This window comes from Mus musculus, chromosome 9 (assembly GCF_000001635.26).
Source record: "Mus musculus strain C57BL/6J chromosome 9, GRCm38.p6 C57BL/6J".
Classification (NCBI taxonomy): domain Eukaryota; kingdom Metazoa; phylum Chordata; class Mammalia; order Rodentia; family Muridae; genus Mus; species Mus musculus.
Genome location: NC_000075.6, coordinates 105,871,758 through 105,896,213, shown reverse-complemented (window position 1 = coordinate 105,896,213; position 24,456 = coordinate 105,871,758). Strand labels below are relative to the sequence as shown.

The following is a 24,456-nucleotide window of genomic DNA, read 5'->3' as shown; positions in this document are numbered from 1 at the left end:
ATAAGACACTACAAACACATGCATTTATTTATTTGTATTTTATGTATGTGAATGTTTGCTTGCCTGTGTGCACATATACCAAGTATGTGCCCTTGGAGGTCCAAAAAGGGAACTGGATCCTTTGGAGTTACAAATAGTTGTGAGAGACCATTTGGTGCCAGGAACTAAACCTGGTTCCTCTGTAAGAACAGCAAGTGTTCTGACCCTCTGAGTTATCTAGGCAGCCCATATTCTTTGATCTGTATAGATTAAGAGGTTTCTACACAGTCTTTGTGTGCCTTGTTCCCCCCACCCCCAGCACCAATCCCAGCTTATGACTAATTTAGATTTAAGTTTACGGCCAGTGTCAGAGTCAGATATGCTACTAAATAAAGGAGACAAGACGGAGATGGATGTTTGTCAATGATTAAGGGTCAGTGGCTTGTATTATGGGCAAGGAATTTAATGGATACGAATAAGCTGCTGTATTTTATTTTTAATTAAATTGTTATTCATTATCACCATTATTATTTATGATACTAAGGATGGGACCCATACATTCTAGGTAAGCACCCTGACACAGAGATATGTGCCTCAGTCTAGATGCTCTTTTAAATTTTTTGAGAACTATAACACCTTATTTAAACTAAGATAGTTGTAGGGCTGGAGAGATGTCTCAGTGGTTAAGAACATTTGCTGCTCTTGCAGAGGTTCTGGGTTCAGTTTTCAGCTCCTACATAATGGCTTACAACAATCTGTAAGTGCAGTTCTAGGGCGTCTGATGCCATCTTGTCACTGTGGGCACTGTATGCACACAGTCTATGTCCGCAGGTATGGGCAAAACACTGACACATATAAAATAAAATACAATATTAAAACCTGAGATAGTCTCCAAGGGTACAACTACATTTTGTATGTTCTTCTTTTCAGCTCTCTCAAGGCTTGAAAGGCAGGAGTGGACTTCAGGGGTCTCAAGGCCCTCCTGGTCGGAGAGTGAGTATGAGTGGGAACGGACTGGTGTGTAGTGGTTTCTGGTACACCCAATGGAACCAATGCAGAATTCAAGGCAGAAGCACTGTGTCCAAGAAGCCAGTCACCGTGTCTCTCAGTCTATTATTAAGATGAATATGACATGTCCCTGTCCTAGCTGAGAAGGTGGCTGTGGGATCAGATGACCAAGAGGAGCAATGCAGATATTCCATTACTGTGACTTATCACTGTAGCCTTTGTAATAGGCATAGGCCTGCCTTCATTTCATAGAGGTCTCCTGACAGAATCCCAGCATGCAAAGCAGGTTGGCAGATAGAGTTTGCCAGGATCACTCTTGTTGCCTTTTTGGACTCTAGAGAGATTTGGAAATGTAACCACAACTTCTACTCTGGTTCCATCACAAGAGGAATGTCATCCATGGAAGCACTTCCAGGCAGAGCCAGGCACGCCTCTGCAGGCCGACCTGCCTCTGTCCCATCTCTTCTCAAGTGATTGGTGATCCAGTGTCTCTCCCTTCCCAGGCAGAGTCAGGGTAGAACTAAATAAGGCTGGCACCTACTGTATGCAGGAGACCCAGACAGCAACTCTGTAAAGAGTGCATGAAAAAAAAAATGCTTATCTTGCTTTAGGCATCGAAGCATTCCTGAACTTTGGATCTAGCAAAGCAAGACTTGCCTGTGGTTTCTTGGCTAAATGACTCCATAGTACAATAAAGTAATAATTTATAAATGATACTCTGCTGTACACATTGAGGAATGGAGAAGCAGTTAATCTGTGGGCCAGTCTTCTCTGGTCTGGGCTCATCTTTTCTCCAGGCTTTAGGGTGTACTTAAGGTGTCCCCACATCTCAGTCTTGTGCTCAGCTCAACTGGTCTGAATTGAGGGGTGGCCTCTGTCTCCAGTGCTTGGTTCTTAGCCTTTGCTAAGAACTTGCTTGGAGTTACTGTAATATTTATCTTGTGTATCTACGTGTGTGTGTGTGTGTGCATGTTTCTGTGTTTGCCTATGCACCATACACCATGTACATGCAGAAGCCAGTGGAAGTCAGAGGGGCATTGGATACCCTAGAACTGGAGTTATATATGGTTGTCAGCTGCCAGTGAGTGATGCAGCCTGAACTTGGGTCCTCTACAAGAGCAGCAAGCACTCTTAACTAACGTCTGAGCCATCTCTCTAGCCTGTAGTTACTCTTAAGTTCTCTCTTTTGGGACAAACTCTTCCTACTTTTGACCTTCTGAAAAATGTAGCTCCAACTCTATGTGTTACCCAGAAACTGTTTCTCTGTGTGAGTAGTCATATACTCTTTCCTGTTTTCTGTCCTAACTTGAAAAGAGGCTAAGCTTTCAAGACTCTAAGTGATGGCTCCATTGGGCAGAACCATGGACAGCACATAGTTCTGGTTGAATCAGAAGTGTACCACAGGCTATCCTAGCACTTAGCAGACCTTTAACCATTGTCGCATGGCTAGATGGATGGGTGATGGATGGATTGATGAATGTATTGATGGATAGATTGATGGATGGATTGATGGTTGGGAGATGGATGATCAGACAGGTAATTCAGTTGTCATTTAGAATAGAGGTTGACTTTGCTGACATTTCTGCTTAAGCATCTTAGAGAGGCAAGTGCCCAAGCATCCTTTCCCTGACACTAGCAAACACACTAAAAGCCACTGCTAATGAGAAGCCCGATGCTGGGAAGAAGAAGGAGGTGGGACAAAGGAAAAAACTCCAGTGGAAGAGAGCAAGGGCTGATGTCTCTCCAGAAGTCATCTCTGCTTGATTTCACCCAGCTATTTGTTTATTTTTGTTTCTGAGATTCTAATATAATTACAACATTTCTCCTTCATTTTCTTCCCTTTATACCCTCCCATATACTTCTCCTCATTCACTTTAAGATTTATGGCCTTTATGTTCATTAATTGTTATTGCACATGTGTGTGTGTGTGTGTGTGTGTGTGTATACACACACACACACATATACACACATGTATATATATACACACACATATATATTACTACATATATGTATATACCATATGTGTGTGTGGTGTGTATGGTATATACATATATGTATGTATACATATACAATATATATTATATATATGTTCCTAAATATAGTCTGTTCAGTCTGTATTATGCTACCTGTATGCATGTTTTTGGAGCTGACTATTTAGCACTGAACAGCCAATTGATTTTTTTGCCCCCTGGGGAGGACCACCTCTTCCATTTCCAGCTTCCCTCAGTTGCCTATAACTCTTTGTGGAGGGTTGAGGCTCAGGGCCTTTCCCCTATTCCCTTTGGCATTCTATTGGTTTCATCCTTGTTCGGTCATGTTAATGAGACTTTATAGGTGGGGTGTCTGACATTACGAGGAGACACAGTCTCACAGCAGACTCCCTCCCCGGCTGTTTGGATTCCTTTGTTCCTCAGTCTGTGTCATTTATGAGTTTAGCATGTATGCCCTTCTTTTGTGTAAATCTCATTTGCTATGCAATTGCCTTTGGTTCTTTTATATATACCAAGGCTTATTGCCTTTTGCGGTTAAAGCACTTTGGTTCCTTTATATATACTAAGGCTTACTGCCTCTTGCATTTTGATTTGTCAGTTAATCTACCTCTGTCTGTTCAGTACATCCATCTCCTTTGTTCTGCCCCGTGGAGACAGTCTGCTGCTTACAATTAGGAAGACAAAAGGAAAAAATAATTTAAAAAGATTCCTTTAGAGAAATTTATTCTAAGGATTACATCCTTGATACAAACAAAAAATAATACACGACCTTGACATGAATGGAAATATTGCAGTGTAATTGACCCACCAGGCCCCACAGTACTTTAAGCACCTTCGTCATTTTTACGTCCAAGAAAGGAAGAGGGGTTTAAATTTTTGTGACTAAAAACTGTAGTTCACAAATCAATAACTTTCTCTTTTCCCCCCTTAGGGTCCTAAAGGCACAGCAGGGCAACCTATATATTCCGTATGTATCTCCTTATTCATAAAAACAAAACCACTCCCAGAACTATACACATCCACCAGAAGGTCTCTATACTCACCCTTATCCCCTCTCTCTTAAACTTTCCAGCCCTGTGAACTGATCCAGTTCCTGAGGGACCACAGCCGTGAGTATCTGGATGTTATAGCCAAGAACAGCAGTGGTTAGCAAGAGCTTGGGACTGGGTGTAGAGTGGGTCTGTGGAATCAGAAGCCTGAAGTCTTTGTGGAGGAGCCTCTATAATAGGATTGTCTTGGGATTGGGGGGACATCTCACACCCAAGGTAAAAGAAAAGATATAAAAACATGGGCTCATAATGTGTAATGTATATCGGAAGAGAAAATCTGTACATGGAAGATAAGACCAGCTCAAGGGCACATGAATTAGCTTTATTATGATAATATTATACATATGTGAATTGTCATTATTAATGTAACAATTATGAGCAGAATGATGGATGGCAAAGTACTCAAGGGATGGACCCAGGGATATAGATTTAGCTGGTTAATTATTTAACTATTTAGATATTGAAGTCACTTGTGAGGGCTATCCTTGACATCATAGACATACTGATGTTCCCGAGGCCACGAAACTAGAGAGATAGAAACTGAAGAGACAAACTCATGAAAATGAGAAAGAAGAAGGGTCAAATTGCCCAGATTGGAACCTCAAATCTTCAAAGAAGGGAGTTGACAGAAAAATTTGACCCTCCCCTGTGAATAAAATTAATCTAGGAGTGTAGGGGACAGGCAGAAGGTGACTGATAATAGAACTGGAGGCTGAAAATAGTTAGTGTTTTGAGCAGAGGCATATAAAAAGAATTTTAGGAAAAAAAACTCACTAAATAATATGAAGTGATTTCTCCCAAAGTCACCCTGCTTTGATTGACTCAAACCTAGCATGTCTCATGGATCCGAAGTCAATACATAGATGTTTTCAGCCTTGGAATATGAAGAAGGTTGTAGATTACTCGTCTGATGTTATCAGCTGTCTGATGGCTGGGGGCATCTCGGGAACCACAGGATTAAGACAAATAGAAGGTGTTAGTATGGCTAGTGTAAGGGCTCATGTGGCAGGATGGAAGGCAGCTTGTCACCAGTGGTAATGAACTTAAAAAAAAAGACTAGAATGATTCATTTGCTTCCTAGAAATTGAGTCAACTGAACATGAGAACTGTCAGGCCTATGGTTTATTAAAGATTTTTCAGCACTTTCCTTGGTGTGCCTGAGATTTACAGTGAGGTCAGATGTTGCCCTACTCACAGAAATCCATGGGGAAACTGCTGGAAGTTAAACAAACAAACAAACAAACAAACAAACAAAAGCAGTTGTAATTTTAATCAGAGACAAAGTTCATTTGAAAAATCCCTGCCCTCCGTGGTTCTACAAATAGAGAATCCCAAGGCTTTCATCAGGAAAGAAAATCAGACCCCATATTTTAGCCTTGTGTAGTTGAATGAGTCTCAGAAGGCTCTAAGACGAGAGACAAAGCAAATTGGATTTCAGCTCTCTGGCCATTTAATCAGAGCCGGATCTATTCTGCTTTTACAAGTCACCAGCCTTTCAACTTCAGCTACAATTCTGCTCATGCTGGCCTGCTCTGGTTCACAAGGGGCAATGGTCAGAGATGCTCCCAAATGAATGCAGTTGCCTGGACAGCTCCCTGTCCTTTTAAACATGTCCCCCTGTAACTTAGAAATTAGCTTCATTTGAAGTGAGAACCCAAATCCTCATTCGGTTAGGATTCTATTGTTTAGATTATTTTTTGGGTCCATGTTTCAAAATTATAATCTCTCTCTCCCCCTCCCTCCCTCTCTCTCTCTCTCTCTCTCTCTCTCTTTCTCTCTCTCTTTCTCTCTCTCTCTTTCTCTCCCCAGCCTGTTGGAAAGGTGAGTCTTCTGGCCATACTGTTCTTGATGAACTAGCTACTGTATTTTGATAAGACCAATTTGAAGAAAGCTCTCCTCCCCCAGGGAAAAGGGAGTTCCATCTTCTATGCAGATATTCCTCTTTTGATGGAAGCTGCACCTGTCATGTCATGTTTTCTACCTGAGTGTCTGAAGTGACCATACAGTCCCTCACACTATTGTCCTGCCTAGGGACCATCATGGTTTCCAACTCATTATTTTACAGAGTAGGTCCTGTCTGTCTTGGTGGGGCCAGGAAGGGTTGAAGGTTCATGGAGAAGGGCTCTAACTCCTCTTTACTGTGCCCATCTTCACTGGCTTCTTGGATGTGATCAATGTCCTGCCTCCCTCTGATCATCTCTGCCTGTCATTTTACCAAGTGTCTCAGTCAGGGTTTCTAATCCTGCACAAACATCATGACCAAAAAGCAAGTTGGGGAGGAAAAGGTTTATTCTGCTTACATTTCCACACTGCTGTTCATCACCAAAGGAAGTCAGGACTGGAACTCAAGCAGGTCAGGAAGCAGGAGCTGATGCAGAGGCCATGGAGGGATGCTACTTACTGGTTTGCTTCCCCTGGCTTGCTCAGCTTGCTCTCTTATAGAACCCAAGACTACCAGCCCAGGGATGGCACCACCCACAATGGGCAATGCCTTACAACTGGATCTCATGGAGGCATTTCCTCAACTGAAGCTCCTTTCTCTGTGATATACAAAACCAGCCAGTACACTAAGTAAAATGCATAAATCTTATATATTAACCACATATACACATATATATGTGTGTGTGTATGCATATATGTATGTGTGTTTAGACATTATATATATCATGAATACACACACACACAAACACAGCCACTGAGGCCTGGGCTTTATCTTGGTTTGTCTGAACCAACTTCACTGGTGTAAAGGGTATGGGAATAACTGTGATCTAGTGAAATATTTTTTAATAATTTTGCTTTTCATTTTCACAGACAAGTGCCCTGTGTATCCAACAGAGCTGGTCTTTGCTCTGGACCAGTCCTCTGGTATCACAGAAAGGAGATTTAATGAAACAAGGGACACCATCACTTCAATTGTCAGTGACCTCAACATCAGGGAGAACAACTGTCCCGTGGGAGCACGGGTTGCCGTGGTCTCCTATGACTCAGACACCAGCTATCTCATCCGTGGCTCTGACTACCATAACAAGAAGCATCTCCTACAGCTTCTTTCCCAGATAAAATACCAAGTGCCCCGGAAGGCCAGGGACATTGGCAATGCAATGAGGTTTGTGGCCCGCAACGTTTTCAAGCGGATGTCTGCGGGAACCAACACCAGGAGAGTGGCTGTGTTTTTCAGCAATGGCCAGGCAGCCAGTAGAGCATCCATCCTCACGGCCACCATGGAGTTGAGTGCCCTCGATATCAGCCTTGCCGTCTTTGCTTATAACGAAAGAGTGTTCCTTGATGAGGCTTTTGGGGTAAGAATCTCCCTTGTTTTTATTTTTTTTTATTTTGTTTTTCAAGACAGGGTTTCTCTGTGTAGCCCTGGCTGTCCTGGAACTCACTCTGTAGACCAGGCTGGCCTCGAACTCAGAAATCCGCCTGCCTCTGCCTCCCGAGTGCTGGGATTAAAGGTGTGTGCCACCATGCCGGGCTAGAATCTCCCTTGTTAATTTTTAAGATAGTTGTGTTGGTAAGGCAACACAAGAGTTGTGTGGAGTCGTGGGGCAGAGGTGGATTGCCCTTACAGTTCTTACTGAGTCAGTAGCAGCCAGCTTGTTTGACGCTGTCATTTGCCAGGCCCTGGAGCTAGAGCTTTGTGTACAAGTTCATGTAGTCACAAAACATTGACTTGAATGTGTGTGCCATCTCCATGTTAAAACTCAGAGCTGGAGTGTTCTACGAACAGATTCACTTCTACATAGCCTACTCAGTGCCTTTCTTAGATATTTAACTCAGGTCCATCTGAAATGAAAGTATGTGAGTAGATGCTCTGCTGGCCCTGTAGGCCTCTGCTGGCCCTATAGGTGCTCTGCTGGTCCTCTGTCATCTAGTACTTCTCAGAATAGCCACCTGCTTGCTGTTGATTCATCAGTCAATGAGTCTTAACCTTTAGTGGAAAAAGCTCAGGGGAGCTGTGAGCCCCTAAAATGTTATGGTATATTTAGTATATATTAATATTTCCCCTGAAAAATGTTCTTTCATTTTGGGGCTCACAGATGTTAAAGAAATCAATGTTTCTCCATCTTGCTTTCTTAACCAAAACAAAACAACCTATTAACATCAAATCCTCAAACACTGCAGACCCTTTTCATCTATGGTCCAGTGACTTTCAGTGTACTGATTACTTGTGAAACGTGTGTGTGTGTGTGTGTGTGTGTGTGTGTGTGTGTGTGTGTGTGTGTGTGAGAGAGAGAGAGAGAGAGAGAGAGAGAGAGAGAGAGAGAGAGAGAGAGAGAGAGAGCACTTCCTTGTATGTGATAAGAAGCAACCAAAGGGAGGAAGGGTTTATTTATTTTGGCTTACAGGCCAATAAGGATGCAGTTTGTGTGGCAGGGAAGGTATGGTGGAGAAGCATGAGGCAGCTGCAGTAGGGAAGAAGAGAGATGACAGGAAGTGATATTCAGCCTGCAAGCATCAAGGCTGGGCTCCAATGACTCATTTCTTCCAGCTAGGCTCCACCTCCGAAAGATTCAACAGCTTTACAAAACAGCACTGAGCATTCAAACACAGGAGCCAGTGGGGAGTACCTCACATTCAAAACACACCGGGTTCTGGAGCTGGGTGGAGCCATCTCATTGCTCAGGAAGCTACAAAGATCTCTTCATACACATACATTTCTATAATAAAAGGATAGGGGTACGCTTGCTCCTGATTCACACACCACACACACACAGAGGAAAATAGACACAGACACACATAAACACACAGACACACACAGGCAAACAGACACAGATACACACAAAGACACAAACACAGGTACAGAAACACACAGAGACATACACAGACACACATAGACACACACAGATACAGACACAAACACAGACAGCCACAGATACACACACAGACACAGACACACACACAGATACACATAGGCACACACAGATACAGACAGGTGTACATACACAGATATACACACAGACAGACACACAGATACACGTACACACACACACACACACACACACACACACACTCTTTATGGAAGTAGGAGGCACAAAAGTTCCTGATAAGAAAGATCTCAGAAGTCAAGGTCTTCTGGTTCCTGGTTTCTTTCTAAGCTTCCCTGCCTCCATAATTTTGCTCTCTGAAAAAAACAAAACAAAACAAAACAAAACAAAAAACAAAAATAAACAAACAAAAAACCAAAAACCAAGTAAGACCTCTGCTCTGAGAGCCACATCTAGTTCTAAGATAGGAGAAATCTGAAGGGTGTCAAATTCAGTTTCTAGTCTCTGCGGGGACCACTTCCAGACCCCATGGAGGCCCCAGCATCGAAGCACTCCTAGCTGCTCTCTGCAGAGCATTAACCCAGGCAGCTATCTTATCACTCTTCTCTTACCACATAGCACCCTTTCTATTAATGCTAGCCATGTGTCCTGCTGGAACAATGCTTCCTGCAGTCATCACGTGTATTCCCCTGCCTCCATGTTCTTCCCCACTCCCTGGACCTCCTTCCTCTTCCCTAAGCCCCCTCTATGTACTTTTCAATTCTGGATTTTTATGTGTGTTTAAAAGATTTTGCCACAATGAGAGACTGGAGTGATGGCTCAGAAGTTAAGAGCAGGTGGTGCTCTTGCAGAGGACCTGAGTCTAATCCACAGCACCTGTGTGAGGAAGCTCCCAACTGTCACTCCAGAGTGACAGTTATCAGGTACCTCTGGCTCCTGAAGCCACTTGCCCTCAAGTACCCATACCCACACACAGATGCACACCCACACACAGAGACACATCCACACACAGAGACACACCCACACACAGATGCACACCCACACACAGAGACACACCCACACACAGATGAACACCCACACACAGAGACACATCCACACACAGAGACACCCTCACACAGATGCACACCCACACACAGAGACACCCTCACACACAGATATACCCCCCACAGAGACACCCACACAGAGATGCACACCCACACAGAGATGCACACACATACACACAGATACACACCACCCATATAATTAGCACAAAATCATTACTCCTTTTTACTGATATGATAAAGAACATCCCACGGTTGTAACCAGTATCTCTGTGTGAAGATAAATATTTTTATGTGGTTTTGGCCACTTTTTATCCTTATAAGCCACCTCAGACTCCACACCATTTTGAAATGGCTTCTTTTGACAAATTGATTTGAAAATATTATCTTGCCTTTTTTATCTCTGATCTGCCTCGATTGGGAACCAAACTTGCAGCATTCCCCCTGATGTCCCAGAAATGTATAAAAATGTTGCAAGTTTTGGATTGAGTCTCTAGAAAGCTGCTCTGCTCTGTGGAGTTCCCTCCCGTGAGCTGAATAGAATGAACAGCTATTAAGTACTTGGACATTCCCCTAAAGGGCTGCAGTTTTATTCTTGTTGGAGACTCTCTGTCTACGATAGATCATTTACCCCCTTCTGTCAAATTGTTCTAATCAAGAGAGGAAGAATGCCGTTTCCCTGACCATCGTCTTACTTTAGTCCCCGTTTTGTAGCTCCCCATACAGTGATTTCTTAGGGAAAATTGTTTCTGTCTGCAGCACCTCTTCTTGCATATTCTCCTTCTCCCCTCCCCCTTCCTTCCCCTTCCTCCCCCTTCCCCATCCTCCTCTTTTTGTCTCCTCCTCCTCTCCACCTCTCCCCTTTTCTCCCTCTTTTCTTCCTTTTGCCCCTTCCCCTTTTTTTTCTCTCTTTGATCTGTTTCTCTCCCCTCTTGATATGCTGTTTAAATTGAATTCATGGACTCATGAAATTATCTTGCTTCACCATCCAGGGAGCCGAGAGCAGACCCAGACAACAACCTGGCTATTACGTTCTCTCTTGAACAAATCCAAATCGCAGATTATTCCTGTCGCTGCCCCCAAAGTGCTCCTTTTCAGTCGACAATATTCTCACTTACTGTGGTTCTCACACTCCACCCACACCACTATTAGCAATGTAAGACAGCTGTGGACCCTGCCCGTTCTTGGCAACATTTCCCCCTCACTGATTCAGTACATGTTACATGAACAAATGTCTCAGACACAGCGGCCAACCAAAGTAATTACCCAAGTGTAGCTTAGTGAACCAATGGGTTCATCGGTGATCAGATGAGTGAGGGCTGTGGCGATTTGAATTAAGACAACGTCTACCACAGGCTCAGTATTTGAATCCTTGGTCTCAGGTGGTGGCACTGTTTGGGGAGCCATGGAGCCTTCAGGAAGTGTAGCCTTGCTGGAAGGAGGCATGTCAGGGGAGTGGCTTTGAGAGATGGTAGCCTTACCCCACCTGTAGCTTGCTGTTTGCTGTGCAAGGGGTTAAGATGTGATCAATGCAGCTTCCTGTTCCGGCTGCCGTCCTTCCTGCTGGCAGCCATGTCTTCTCTGCACGCTCTAACCCTCGGGAACCATCGGCCAAAGAATCAGCTTCTTTGTCTAAGCTGCTTTTGGTCATAGTATTTTATCACAGCAACAAAGCAGTAACTAACAGAACGGATTACACATAGACGCATGGGTGAGGGTTTACTTATGCTGCATAGGCGGGAGAATTGCTTAGAGGAATGTGGGTGACGCTCAAAACCATTGCATCACTGAGCAGTCTCAGGCAGGTGTGGATGAACACTCCTCCGTGAATGCATTGATGAGGACCCCATTCAGTCACTGCTTCTCTTCCTGAACGCGCTAGCACCTCCCACAACCACATGGGCAGAATTACATACAACTGGAGTGGGTATTGAAGGCAGAAGTGTCTGGAATCTCTGGTGAGAGTCTAGTGACTATCTCTACCTCCTCCTCCTATGAGGAAGGTCAGCAGATCCAACCTTGTGGAGAGTCGCTCAGGAGTAATCACACCTGTTCTGATTAAGATGGTAATGAGTGTTCCTTTCAGGTTAGTAGGTCCACAGCATCTCATTTTCCTGTGTGTTCTCTCACCTCATTGGCTGCTCCTCTTCAGTTTATCTTTCTCTCCCAGTTTCTAGGTAAATTTCACTGAAGTGGTACCTAGCATTTACCATCCTTCCTACCCAACTCTGTTTTGAAAGGAAATGATTATCTCTCAAAGCAGAGACAGTTTACTTATTTTTATGTTTATGATGGCTCTACCACACTAGACCATAATACAGAGACATTTTTATCTGTTCTTCTCATTTCAGTACCCCTAACATCAAAACTGTACCTATAACATTGTTGGCATTCAATGCATATTTGTTGAATTCAACCCATGTTTGTTGGATGCATGAATAAATGAACATAGAGCATGTGGTTTAATCCCATGAATCAATTCCTTGGTTCACAGAGCAAGTACGTAGGCTTTAGATGTGGCCAAAAATGATCAGCCATAGAGTGACACCCAAAGTGTCCAGTTTTATAAGAGTTATAGTAGTAACATATAACTCTCATTCTAAGGCTGAGATGATCACAGGTATATCCAGACACTCAGCACTTTCCAGAAAGGCAGAGGGCGTGGCTTTCCTCATCCCTCTGTGATCTGAGGGAGGGAGAAAAATAACTCTGAACAAAGCTGTGGGTTGAGGGGTTGCCTGTCACCAACAGGGAATGATATGTTCCTTCCATTGTAATAAAGGCATCTGCTTTGCATAGGACCATAAAAATAAAGGACCCCAAATGAGGTATTGATTCAAAGATGAATGAATGAGCATTGCATGTTGCCCATTTTGATGAGCATTAAAGCAAAAACAGTAATTAAGAAGCAGATGGAATGAGAATGAGGGGTAGTCATAGGAGAGACAATGGAGGACAGAGGGGTCATAGTAAGAATGTGAGTAAGCTCAATGACTTCGGTCTATTGCCTTTTGAAAGAAACTTCATTGTTATTTGGGATTGAAAAGGTCCAGGAGGCATCACAAAGATGAACCTTTCTGATGGAGTACAGTAGGAATGTTCTGGTACCGCCACCTAAAGTGACTGGTGGAAACCTTTGAATAAACAGTTTCTGAAGGGCCCAACGTTAGAAGCTGACGCTATGTGTATTCCATTGTTAAACTCAGCCCAGTTTGGCAGTTATGGAGAGGAGATGCTAAGACTGGTGTAGAGGGATGCTTTGGCAGTTAAGAGCACTCTCTGCTCTTCCAGAGGGCCTGTGTTTGCTATCCAGCATCCACATGAGGACTTGTAACCATTTGTGATTCCCGGAGACTCTAACACCTTCTTCTGGCACCAAGAGCATGGGGCATGCATTCAGTGCACAGACAGACAAACGTGCAAAGCATCCAAACACATTAAAAAATCTTTATCATGAAATAGGGATGCTGATGGTGTGTGTGTGTGTGTGTGTGTGTGTGTGTGTGTGTGTGTGTGTGTGTGTGTGCGTGATACACATGGGGTGGGGGAGGGAATAAACCAAAGGATTACAATACAAAGGTAAAGTGACCGTGAGCATTTTTCAAGTTTTCCCTCAGGATTAGCACATAATAATTTCCTAATAAAGGTTTAAATTGCACAAACAACATTTGCTTCTCTTTTTCACTGCAGTTTGATGACACTGGGACATTTCAGGTGATTCCAGTCCCCCCAGTTGGAGATTATGAGCCACTGGAGAAGCTTCGGCGCTGCACACTTTGCTATGGTAAGATCGATGGGAACAGCTGACTGTGCAGGAGGCTAAATGCTTTCCCAGTGAGCTCTTGGATTGGGCTTTAGAGAGAGGTTTCTGTTTATGACGGTAGGTTTTATTTTCAACTTTCCAGTTTTGGAAGGTGCACTATGTCAGGATTCCAGTCTTTAGTGTTTATAGAGTTTCTGTGGAATGTGAAAACTGGTTTTGAAAATTACCTGACTGGTGAAGTCTCTCCTGGAACAGTGCTATAGTTTGTATCAAGAGTCTCTAAACTACTGAAAATACTTTCTATGCGAGTTTGGGCATGATTGTGAATTTCAGACACACACCACCTAAATCTGTTTTCAACAGAGACCCCCCTGTCATTAGTTGCTAGTTGCCACAATTGTCCTGGAACATTGGCCGTTTCTTGTTATTTTAAGTGTGAAATAGAAGCATTGATAAGTTCATTATTTCTTGGAAGCTCTCAGTGTCTTGTGCTGCTGCTGATTCCATGATGTATCATCTCTCTGTGCATTTTTAGACAAGTGTTTTCCAAACACCTGTGCAGAAGAGCCTTTCTTTCCTGAGAATTCCTACATGGATGTTGCATTCCTCTTAGACAATTCCAAAAACATCGCCAGCGATGACTTCCAAGCCGTGAAAGCGCTGGTGAGCTCAGTGATTGACAGCTTCCACATCACTTCAAACCCTTCAGCCTCAGAGTCTGGTGACAGGGTTGCTTTGCTGAGCTATTCTCCCTCAGAGAGCTCCAGAAGGAAGGGCAGGGTGAAGACAGAGTTTGCCTTTACAACCTACGACAACCAATCAATCATGAAGAACTACATCTACACTTCCCTTCAACAGCTCAATGGAGATGCTACTATTGGCCTTGCCCTACAGTGGGCCATGGAAGGTCTCTTCCTGGGAACCCCCAATCCAAGAAAACACAAGGTCATCATTGTGATTTCAGCTGGAGAAAACCATGAGGAGAAGGAATTTGTGAAGACGGTGGCTTTGAGGGCCAAATGTCAAGGCTATGTCGTATTTGTGATATCTCTGGGCTCCACACAAAGAGATGAGATGGAAGAATTAGCCAGCTACCCACTCGATCACCATCTGATACAGCTTGGGAGAATGTACAAGCCAGATCTGAATTATATTGTGAAATTTCTGAAGCCCTTTATATACTCGGTCAGACGTAAGTCATTATTTGGTTATTTTCCTTTGGTAATAATATTGATGATCTAAGATCAATATCATGAGATCTATAACTAATCCAAATATACAAATTGGGTACTGACTTGGGGCAAAGGTGGGTGCATATCCTGAGTGCATCCTGCTTCTGCCTTGGGTATAGGATGGTGAGACTGTGCTATGGTAGAACATCTCTTGCCCAAATCTATGGAGTAAAAACATCAAAGTGGCTGGTGGTCTCCTGAACTGTGTTTTATCACCCAAAAGAAGTCCTAGCAGCTCTTAGAAAGTATGATGTAAGCATTTAAATGAGTTCATTTCCCAATCTTGTGGAGAGCTATGTGAGGGTGTGGTGTTGACCAATCATGTCTCATAGGGATGCTAAAAACCTGGAGGCAGCTCCTGTCCAGAAGGGCTTGGGTGGAGCCTGAGACCATTGGTCATAGGCGCCTGAGTAATGCCAGTGTTGTGGTTCACAGACCACACTTTAAGCGCCCTGGCTCCAGTCCAGCATGCTGTCACGTGTTACCCTTGGGATACAGGCCAGCCCACAAAGTGATCAGTGAGGTGCTAAGTTCAAAGACTGAGAGTAAGCACACTAGGAAGTTTTTGAAGAACTTGACAATGGTTGCTGGAGCATAAGAGTGCAGGGTCAGTGAACTCTGTGTCATCGGAAATGATAAAGGGTAACAGTGTTAGCCTGCTAAGGTTTAGAAATAGCACTGTGTCCTGTCCAGAAATGCCTGGAACAGTTTTCTGATTCTTACTACTTACAAGTGCTGTTAATGTCAAGTAGGTAAACCTAGGGACGCTATAATCACTCTACTGTTCACAGGATGGACATCCAGCCCTCTGAACAAAAAATAACCTAAGCCTGAAACGCCAAGAAGTTTGTTGAGGAACTGGTGTGTTATTCTGCCTAATACAGAATTAAATACCCAAGGCAATTATCTTATAAAAGGGAAAGGTTTATTTTTGGTCATGGTTGTGGAGTTTACTGTCCAGAGTCAGGAAGCCTGTGCTTTGAGCCTTTGGCATATCATGGCCAGAGTGTGAGGGAAAACACATTTGCTTCCTTCAGAAGCCAGGAAACAAGGCAGATGAGAAGGGGAGGGGACCCAAGGCTCTTCTAAGGGGCTACCCTGATGACCTAGGAACCTCACTTTAGGTCCTACCTCCTAAAGAGTAGGGAATCTCTCAGTAACCCTGCCCATGAGTTCAGGTCTAAACTCTTGGACTTCTGGGGGACATTTATCCAAACCATAGCACTGTCTTCTGGAAGATTCCAGAAAATGGAGCTGAGCCTGTTCTTTCTGGAATTCTTGCAGGTTTAGAATGAGGTTCAGCCCCCTGCTTCCCTAGTGTTGAAGGAATGTCCCCCACCCCATAGCAGGAAAGTGTCTCCCGTAATTCATACTCACTCGTTGAAGCCATTACCTGGGAATGTTAGATTATTGCCTTTAAACCTAACATGGACTCATTTGGATGCCATAAAAAGGAATTTAAATAAGTGCTTTCAAATACATTTTGATGCCAACTTTTCAGCTGGATTAGAGCATTTTATTTTATTTTATAGTAATTCTTTCAGGTGTACACCACCATGTTACTCTGGTGCATACATATGAAGAACAGATGTGTGGTAGACTTCCAGGCTATCCCCCAGACAACTTCTCATCTGAAAGAGACTCTTCCAAATGCTCAAAATTTAGAATGTTGATTTTTTGCCCCAGAGGCAGGGCTGTCTGTTGTTCCCCACACAGTATTGTCTTTTGTGCTCTCTAGATGGCTAACAATGTTGAAAGTTTTAAGAGACTCAGAATAACTCAGGTCTGCAGGGCTGGGGAAGTGGCTTTGCAATTGAGCAAAGCTGACGGACTTGGACCCCCCAACTGTCCCTGACTTCCTGAAGGAACGCACTTCATCTGTTGGAGTTAAATGACTGCTCTTGCATTTTCTGGTCCTTTGAGAACCTTTTCCCAAAGTGCAGGCTCCAGTTCTGGCATTTTTGTTTTTTCTGTTTAAAGCTGTGACATGATTCCTCCTTCTACCCATAGCCACTGTCAAAGGAACTAATCAGAGACACTCTCATTTTAGACAAATAGAAAATAAAAGTGTATCCTAGAACCAGAGAAATGAAACTGCAGAGATTCTTTGAGATGCTTTTGCGCTTGAGTCTTAGATCTTCACTAACCAAGGCCCAAGTTTTCATCAAAATTTGTTTTCCTGCATGAGAGGAAAATTACAGTCCATGGTACACTATGCAGCTTATAGACTGCATAGAAAGAGCGTAAAGAGATGTATTGTGTTGGCAGTAAGTTAAGATCCTCTCTGCGGCCCATTTTCTCATAGGAAATCAGTGCTCATTGGTGCAGAAGCAAAGAAATAATATCATGTCATAAGACACCATCTTTCCTATGTTTGAGCTGGTAGTTTAAGTCTGGGAGAAAAAGCCAATGAGAATCAGAATAGATTGTCTTTCAGATTATGTTAGCCTGGGCATGTAGTACTCATGTGTTCCTGCATTACAATGAGCTCATCCCTGAAGGGTTAACCTTGAGCCTATTCCCATGACCCTTGTCACTCTCTGGCCCTCTGAATTCTCTGAACTTGAAGTTGTGAATGCCGTTTCTAGTTATCAGTATTTTCCATTTTCACCGTGGCCAAACACTCTTGAAATGTGTTACTAATGTTTTATTGCCTTGAGAGGATTCCTGTCGGGCTTCTCTTTGCCTAGGAAACCCAATTTCTGGTTTGGAAATCAAACTATAACTTTGTTCCCTCCGTAGGCGGATTTAATCAATACCCACCACCCACGCTGAAGGACGACTGCAGACTTGTTGAGTTAGAGAGGGGAGACACACTGCCCCATGGCCTCAGGTGGGTAGTGGAGCTGAGCAAGTCCTTCTGTTTACAAGCTTGTTAATTGACGGATGGGTGTGTGCCTGGCCGATGGCAGACTGTTAGGCAAAGGAATCTAACAAGGTCTCTGAGGTAAAGGCTCTTCACCGTGTTTCTACCTTCCACAGCAGCAATCAAACACCAGTATGCTCTCCACTTTGAAGTTTTGTTTTGTTTTTTAATAAAACTGTGAATTTCATTAAATCTTGCCTTTAAAGGCATGGTTTCCTCAAAAGGGTCTGATAAACTTTAACCCTGACAAACAAACAAACAAAAGTTCACAGCTTATTCTTAACTTCACTGCCCAGAACCCGAGGCTCTGGGTTCTTTTTGTACTTGGCTGACCCATGTGAGCTACACCCTTCCACCTGCCTGGTTTCTGGTCATCTGCCTGGGCTCCCATTCCTTCCCATAATAATGGTCCTGACTAAAGTGGTCCCCCCCCCCCCCGTCTTTGAAACTGATTCTTACCTCACACCCTGTTCACAGTCCACAGCCTTAGCTGGGCATGGTGTTACACTCCCAAAACCCCAGTCCTCTGGAGTTGGAGGCAGGAGAATTGTGAGTTCAAGGCCAATCTGGGCTACTTAGAAAGACCATGTCTTTTTAACAAAACCAGCAGACAGAGCTCTTTCTGAGCCCTTTATACCTTCTCTAAGGTACTTCGGCACTCACTCCAGTGTCTAATCTCACTAAATCTTGATCTGTGTCTGAGTTATTATCTCAACCTCAACACATCCTACAGAGGACCTCATAGTGCAATTGCACACACAAACAATTTTCATTCACGTTGTATCTTAAGAACAAATAGAACAGTTGGTTGACTCTGGCCCCTCAGATACTGTGAGCATCGCCCTTCTCGGTCGCTTTTAGCTGGAGCTTCACTGAACTGGATCCCTGGCCAAAGCTGGCCTGGGCCCATTGTTACTCCCTTATCTCAGACTGCATTAAGCAAGGCAGCTTCTCAGAGAAGGTACGGCTCCTTCCGGGTATCCAGAAGCAACTAGAAGTCATACAGGTGCACACGTCTTTAATGCCAGATTCCCTTTATTTGGTAGGTCAGCAAGGGCGTGTCCAGCAGCCAAGCCCTTGGAAAGACAGGGCCACATTAATGTCCAGTTGAGCAGCTTCCCTTGAATAAGCCACAGACTCTTTTAAGTGGAGCTGCAGACAAGATATGTTGTTACTTCAGCACATATCAACACAAGCCCAGCTGTAAATATCATAATACGAGTGATTCTTTCGCAACTACTAAACCCAATCAATTTTACACATCAAATCTAAATAATCGAACAAAACAATGCCATGCGGTGAGTGCTTTTGGTTTTCTAAAGCTGAATATTTGAAGACCAAAAATTGTACACTATGACCATGCTGCAGATGTGTCTGGGCCTCACGGGCCCCTGTTGTTGCCAGATAGCCTAGCTTCTTACCACGGACTCACACACACACACACACACATACACACACACACACACACAAATACATCTATGCTGTATGTCATGATATCATTTGGCCTTCATGTATTCTGCCTCACAGCTAAATAATACTTCTGGGTCCCAAACAGCAGTTTTAAACACAACTGCAAACAGTAAATTAAAAGTGACATTGTCAAGAATATGCTTGTGTATGTTTCCTGTTATCATCTAAATAAAGACATAATTCTAAAATCACCAAGAACCCCTAAACTGCCCATCTAAATGCTGGCCCCATTCCAAGGGTCTTGTCCAGAGCCTCTTTCCTCTCAGAACAGGGCTTTGTCCATTAAAGGCCTATTTGCTATGGTAATTGGGATCAGTCTGAGGTATAACAAGGTTGTTCCAGGGGCTGCTTGATGAACGACATCTTCATAATTTATTGACAACTCTATGCAAATCAGATTTGGCTCATCTCAAAGGAATACTCCATAGGTTATAAGTGGACTCGAGGAAAGGAAGATCAAATGGAGACGAATTAATTGACTGAAGTTCATTTAGAATTTTCCAGCACCCAGTTTTTTTTTTCTTTTTCCTGTGTATGTATGTGTATGCATATGGACGTTCATATGTGTGGGGGCTGTATATGTGTGTGTATGGGGAGGCCAGAAGACAACCTTGGCTGCTGTTCCTTGGGCGTCATCCTCCTTTGTTTGGAGTCAGGGTCTCTCACTGGCTGAGCTCACTGAGTCGGCTGTGCTGATTGGCTGAGCTCACTGAATCGGCTGTGCTGATTGGCTGAGCTCACTGAATAGGCTGTGCTGATTGGCTGAGCTCACTGTGCTGATTGACTGGAGCACCCCAGGAGTCCACTCAGCTTTTCCTCCTAGTGCCTGCATTGCAAGCAAATGCAACTATGGTTAGCTTCTTCATGGGGCTTCTTGGGGGACCAAACTCAGGTCTTAATGCTTGCAAACCAAGCCCTCTACCAACTGAGCTACTACCCTCTTTTCTTTTAATAAATAATTAAAGAAATACATTAAAATGTTTGGATAATTTATTTGCACCTTTCTGACTCACCTGGACGCAGCTGAAACCTGCCTTTTCTTCATCTAGATTGACTGCTAAGCTGCGTGAGGTTCCTGAGAGCACAATCAGCCTGGCTGATCAAGAGCTGAACGCTGGGAAAGACTCATCTTTTGTGTTGGAGGATCACAGAGGCGACCATTTGGTTTACGTTCCAAGCCAGATGCTAGAGCCACATAAGTTAGTGAGCCACTATGGAAATGACCGGGAATCTGTAGCAATGGCGAGTCTCACTTCTGGTAAGCACATGGACTAATGATGGAATCTTTTCAGTCACGCAGAGCCTTGACTTTTAATATTAGGATTGAATTCAATAAACTGAGGCTAGACTCTGAAACAATTAAGGATGGTGGATTCAGTGGCAATTATCAGAGCAACAGAAGTAGCGGATGACAGGTACAGCCATGGGAATCACTGAGCAAGGTCTCAGAAATTTTCATGATGTACTTAAAGAAATTAGAGCATGCAATTCAGAAGGTTGGTTTTATTCAGAACACGAAAATATAAAGAATATCAGAGCAAACATGAGATCAAAACAACCTCCAAACCTTGGCCTGGCCATTGCCCCAGGATTTGTGCTTACACAAGGTTTAAGTTTTATTTTTTTTGAGATACCCAGAAATGGCAGAGTGTGCAATTCCCCCATGGCTTACTCTAAATATTTTAACGTCAACATTTTAATAGCTTAAAACCAACTAATATGTAAGATAATAAACACATAAGATACATAAAGGTATCTTATTTTCATTTGAAAATGTGAGGGGCTGAAGAGGTGGCTCAGCGGCAGGGAGCATTCCTTGTTCTTGCAAAGGCCCAGAGTTTGATTCCTGGTACTCACATGGCAGCACAGAGTCATCTGTAATTTCACTTGCAGAGGATCTGATGCCCTCATCTGGCATCTGCATGCACTGTACCCACATGGTGCATAGCCATGCATGCAAGCAAAATACCCATACACATAAAAGTAAATACATAGTCAATATTTTTTTAAACTGTGAAATGTCAAACAGACTCCTCAGCCATCCAAACCCTGCATCTAGAATCTTCCAAAATAACCATTTGGCCAGGACGTTGCATTTTAAGTATTGTATCCAATGTATCAGATGCATGACTAGAATATGCAAATATAAAAGGAAAAAGGTAGCCTTCACACCATATTATTGATTCTTTGAAGCTTCCTGGATAGCTCTTCCTTTTCTTAGATTTAACACTTGTGTTCCCATAAGTATTTCGGAAGTATAAGCATTTGAACTGTACTTTTAAAGTAGCCAAACTAGCTTTTGTAAAGCTACAGTAAAGAATTTAAAAGCTAATCAATCATCAGTTGAAAAATAAGCTGTGTTAGCTTTAAAAAGAAGATTCTCAGTAAACCTGGACGTGTGGTGTCTATGTATTAAGCCTGTATGTGACTTCATTAAGGCAATTTTAAACTCTTATGTCGGCATAGCCTGCACAAGAGAGTTAGGTGCTCTTTTAATAGGAATTGTGTTGATTTTGTTTGTTCACTTAATGGTACGGGATTACAATTTTCCTCAAGGCACAGGAATCCATTCTCGCCTGGCTTAGAAGAGGGAGATGCATTTTGGCAGAGGGTCAGCGTGGGAAAGGGTAGAGTGTGATGGCTTTGTTAGAGGCGACCATTCCCAAGTCTTGGAAATGGATCAGAGAAAGCAGAGGAGAGAGGGAGACAGAGAGAGAGAGGGAGAGAGAAAGGGAGAGAAGGGGGGAGAGAGAGAGAGAGAGGGAGAGAGAGATGTTGCAACCATCATTACTGATACAATAATAGCAATTTAAGAAGAAAAGAAAGACTTTTCACTTGGCTTTCCAGGTGTCTGTACAGTCCAGAACCTTGCAGCCACTGTGGGGTTCAGTTTGGTTAAAGAAATACCTGTTCACATTTCTATCAGGAGGATAAAAAGTAAACGGTTACCCCACCAAAGTTCTGAAGTGTGTGTGTGTGGGATTCCTGTAATGGACTGTGGGTAGTGATAGTCTGGGAATAGTGTCTCAGGCCCAGGGATGTCATGTTTATGTCTTTAGTCCCATAAGTAAATCTGAGTCTCAAATGTCTGTCTGTCTGTCCGTCTGTCTGTTTCTGATTCTCCCCATACTGCCATCACTGCCGTGCCTTGCCCTGCCCTGCCCTGCCCTGCCCCTCCCCGCCCTTCTCTTCTCTCTCAAATCTTTTGTAGCCAGTTGCCGAAAACCTGCTAAGGACTCCTTCTGGGGTCAGTTGTGATTCCAAACCTTTAGTCACTGAGAGCTAAGCCTTCGTAAATTCCAGATGCATGGTACAAATTAGTTGATAACTTTGATGAGTGCCTCCATATGCTGTGTGTCTACTACTCATTTATCATGTAATTCTTGCAGCTGATGGCTGACCTTTCTGTCCTTGAGTGGAGAGGCTTGAGGGAAAGTCTGTGATCTCAACCATTTAAGAATTTTACAGTTCCTGTGCCCTGTTGGCTGGCAGCGGGTTGTCACCCTCTTCCACAAGATACCCAACCCCTGCCTGTCTCCCCCAGTTAGCCTCTCACTTAGCTGCTTCTGCCTGCTCCAGCTTGCATTGAGCTCATCCCCAGTCCCACTCTATGAGGCTATATAGATTCTATATGATCTCTGGTGTGAGATCCACTGTTCACGTGACTCTTACAGTGAGGTTCCTCCTTTCTGGCAGAAGCACCTGGGAACTCACTAGAAATGAATCCTGTAAGTGTTCATTCTGGACCTAGTCAATCATTTTGGGGTAGTGGAGCCCCCAAAATGATGTGTTTAAATGTTTGTGCATTTGTTTCTTTGTTTAGTGTGTGTGTATGTGTGTGTGTGTCTGTGTGTGTGTCTCTGTGTATGTGTGTGTCTGTGTGGTGTGTCTGTGTGTCTGTGTGTGTGTGTGTGTCTGTGTGTGTGTGTTGCAATAACCATTGTCTATGTAGAGTGTTAGAGGACAACTTGGCCAGAGCTAGTTTTCCTTATACCATGTGGGGTCTGAGAATGTAACTGCGGTATCTGGAGACTTGTTTTTTGCAATAGCTGAAGAGGGATTCTGGCATCTGGTGTGAGTGGAGGCCTGCAGCATCTCCATCTGCCCATTGCTGCCCCATCATTACTCCAGGATCTTAATTAAAAAAAAACAAAAACAAAAACAAAACTCAAAGGAACCATAAAGTGATAATAAAAATTTGAACATAAACCTTCAAAAGCATTTATCAAACACCTTTTTTTTAAGTGTTGAATGCGTCCTTTGTCTCCCTGGCTTTATTCAACTGCATGTTCTATTTTTTCACACGGTATCATGTCTAACATTGTCCAAATTGCTATAAACTCCATCCTGATTTTTCTAAACACTCTCATAATGCCCCTCCAACAAATGGATATATTTAGCTATGGACCTCTTCTTAAACATGTCATTTGATTCTGACTTTTGCTGCTCCATATTCAACTTGCACATACATGCACTTTAACGTAAATGTGCATTGGATGGCAGAGTTGGCTTCCGAGCCATCCCTGGAATGTCAGTCAGCTCATGTTCTGCATTGCATCAACCTCTGGTCACCTGCACCGTCGACCTGACTGTGGTTGGTGGTGGCTCCGTGGTCACTTATAAATGGTGAAGTACATTCATTTACCAAATCTGAAAACAACATAAATTGCATCATTATTTTGGAGAGTTATTTTCAAATAATTTTGGCGATATAGTTCTGGTGTTTAAAATTTTTTCCAATTTAATTTTTAAAGCTTGCTTATAATAAACCCACCTAGAAACATAAAGCACAGAGTGACTTCATTTAAAACCGGAGGGCACGTGTCTGCAGGTGTTTTGGGTGCAGAGATTCTCGAAGGAGGCAGGGCTTCTCCCCAGGAGGCAGGCCTTTTCTGCCGACTCTTGTTTCTGAGCACAGAATGGTTCGGAAGTGATGTTCTGACGATCTGAGAACCACCTAGAAAAATCAAGGCCAAGAAGACCATTGGGCCTATCCTCAGGGAAAAGAATGAAACCTGTTTTCAAGTTTTGTCTACTTAAACGAGAAGAGGTTCTCCCAGAAAAACACGGGGCGTGTAAGGGTTTCTGTTTCCGCATGACATGTTAATGGCATACAGTGGTGTGCACAAGCTGTGCCTGCCTCCCCTGCTTTCCCGGCCCAGCCCTGGGACCCTGGCCAGTGACCTCACCAGACAGAGGGGAGGAGAGGCCCGGGCTGCGGGTGTGAGATGGAGAGGCGCATAAAGTGCTGCCAAGTCCTCTGCAGATATGCCTGCGAGAACACAGTGG

At 43.5% G+C, this 24,456-nt stretch overlaps 1 protein-coding gene across 2 annotated transcripts in view; it reads left to right on the top strand.

Moving 5' to 3' along the window:
- Col6a5 (collagen, type VI, alpha 5) overlaps positions 1-24,456 on the top strand; it is a 106,394-nt gene that overhangs the window by 66,250 nt on the left and 15,688 nt on the right. For both annotated transcript variants that reach the window (NM_001167923.1, XM_030244492.1), the window contains exons 29-37: positions 910-972; positions 3,910-3,945; positions 4,051-4,087; positions 5,837-5,848; positions 6,839-7,326; positions 13,527-13,620; positions 14,135-14,791; positions 17,574-17,664; positions 20,217-20,425. In NM_001167923.1, the coding sequence (NP_001161395.1) occupies positions 910-972; positions 3,910-3,945; positions 4,051-4,087; positions 5,837-5,848; positions 6,839-7,326; positions 13,527-13,620; positions 14,135-14,791; positions 17,574-17,664; positions 20,217-20,425 (1,687 nt within the window). The remainder of the gene's footprint in view (positions 1-909; positions 973-3,909; positions 3,946-4,050; positions 4,088-5,836; positions 5,849-6,838; positions 7,327-13,526; positions 13,621-14,134; positions 14,792-17,573; positions 17,665-20,216; positions 20,426-24,456) is intronic.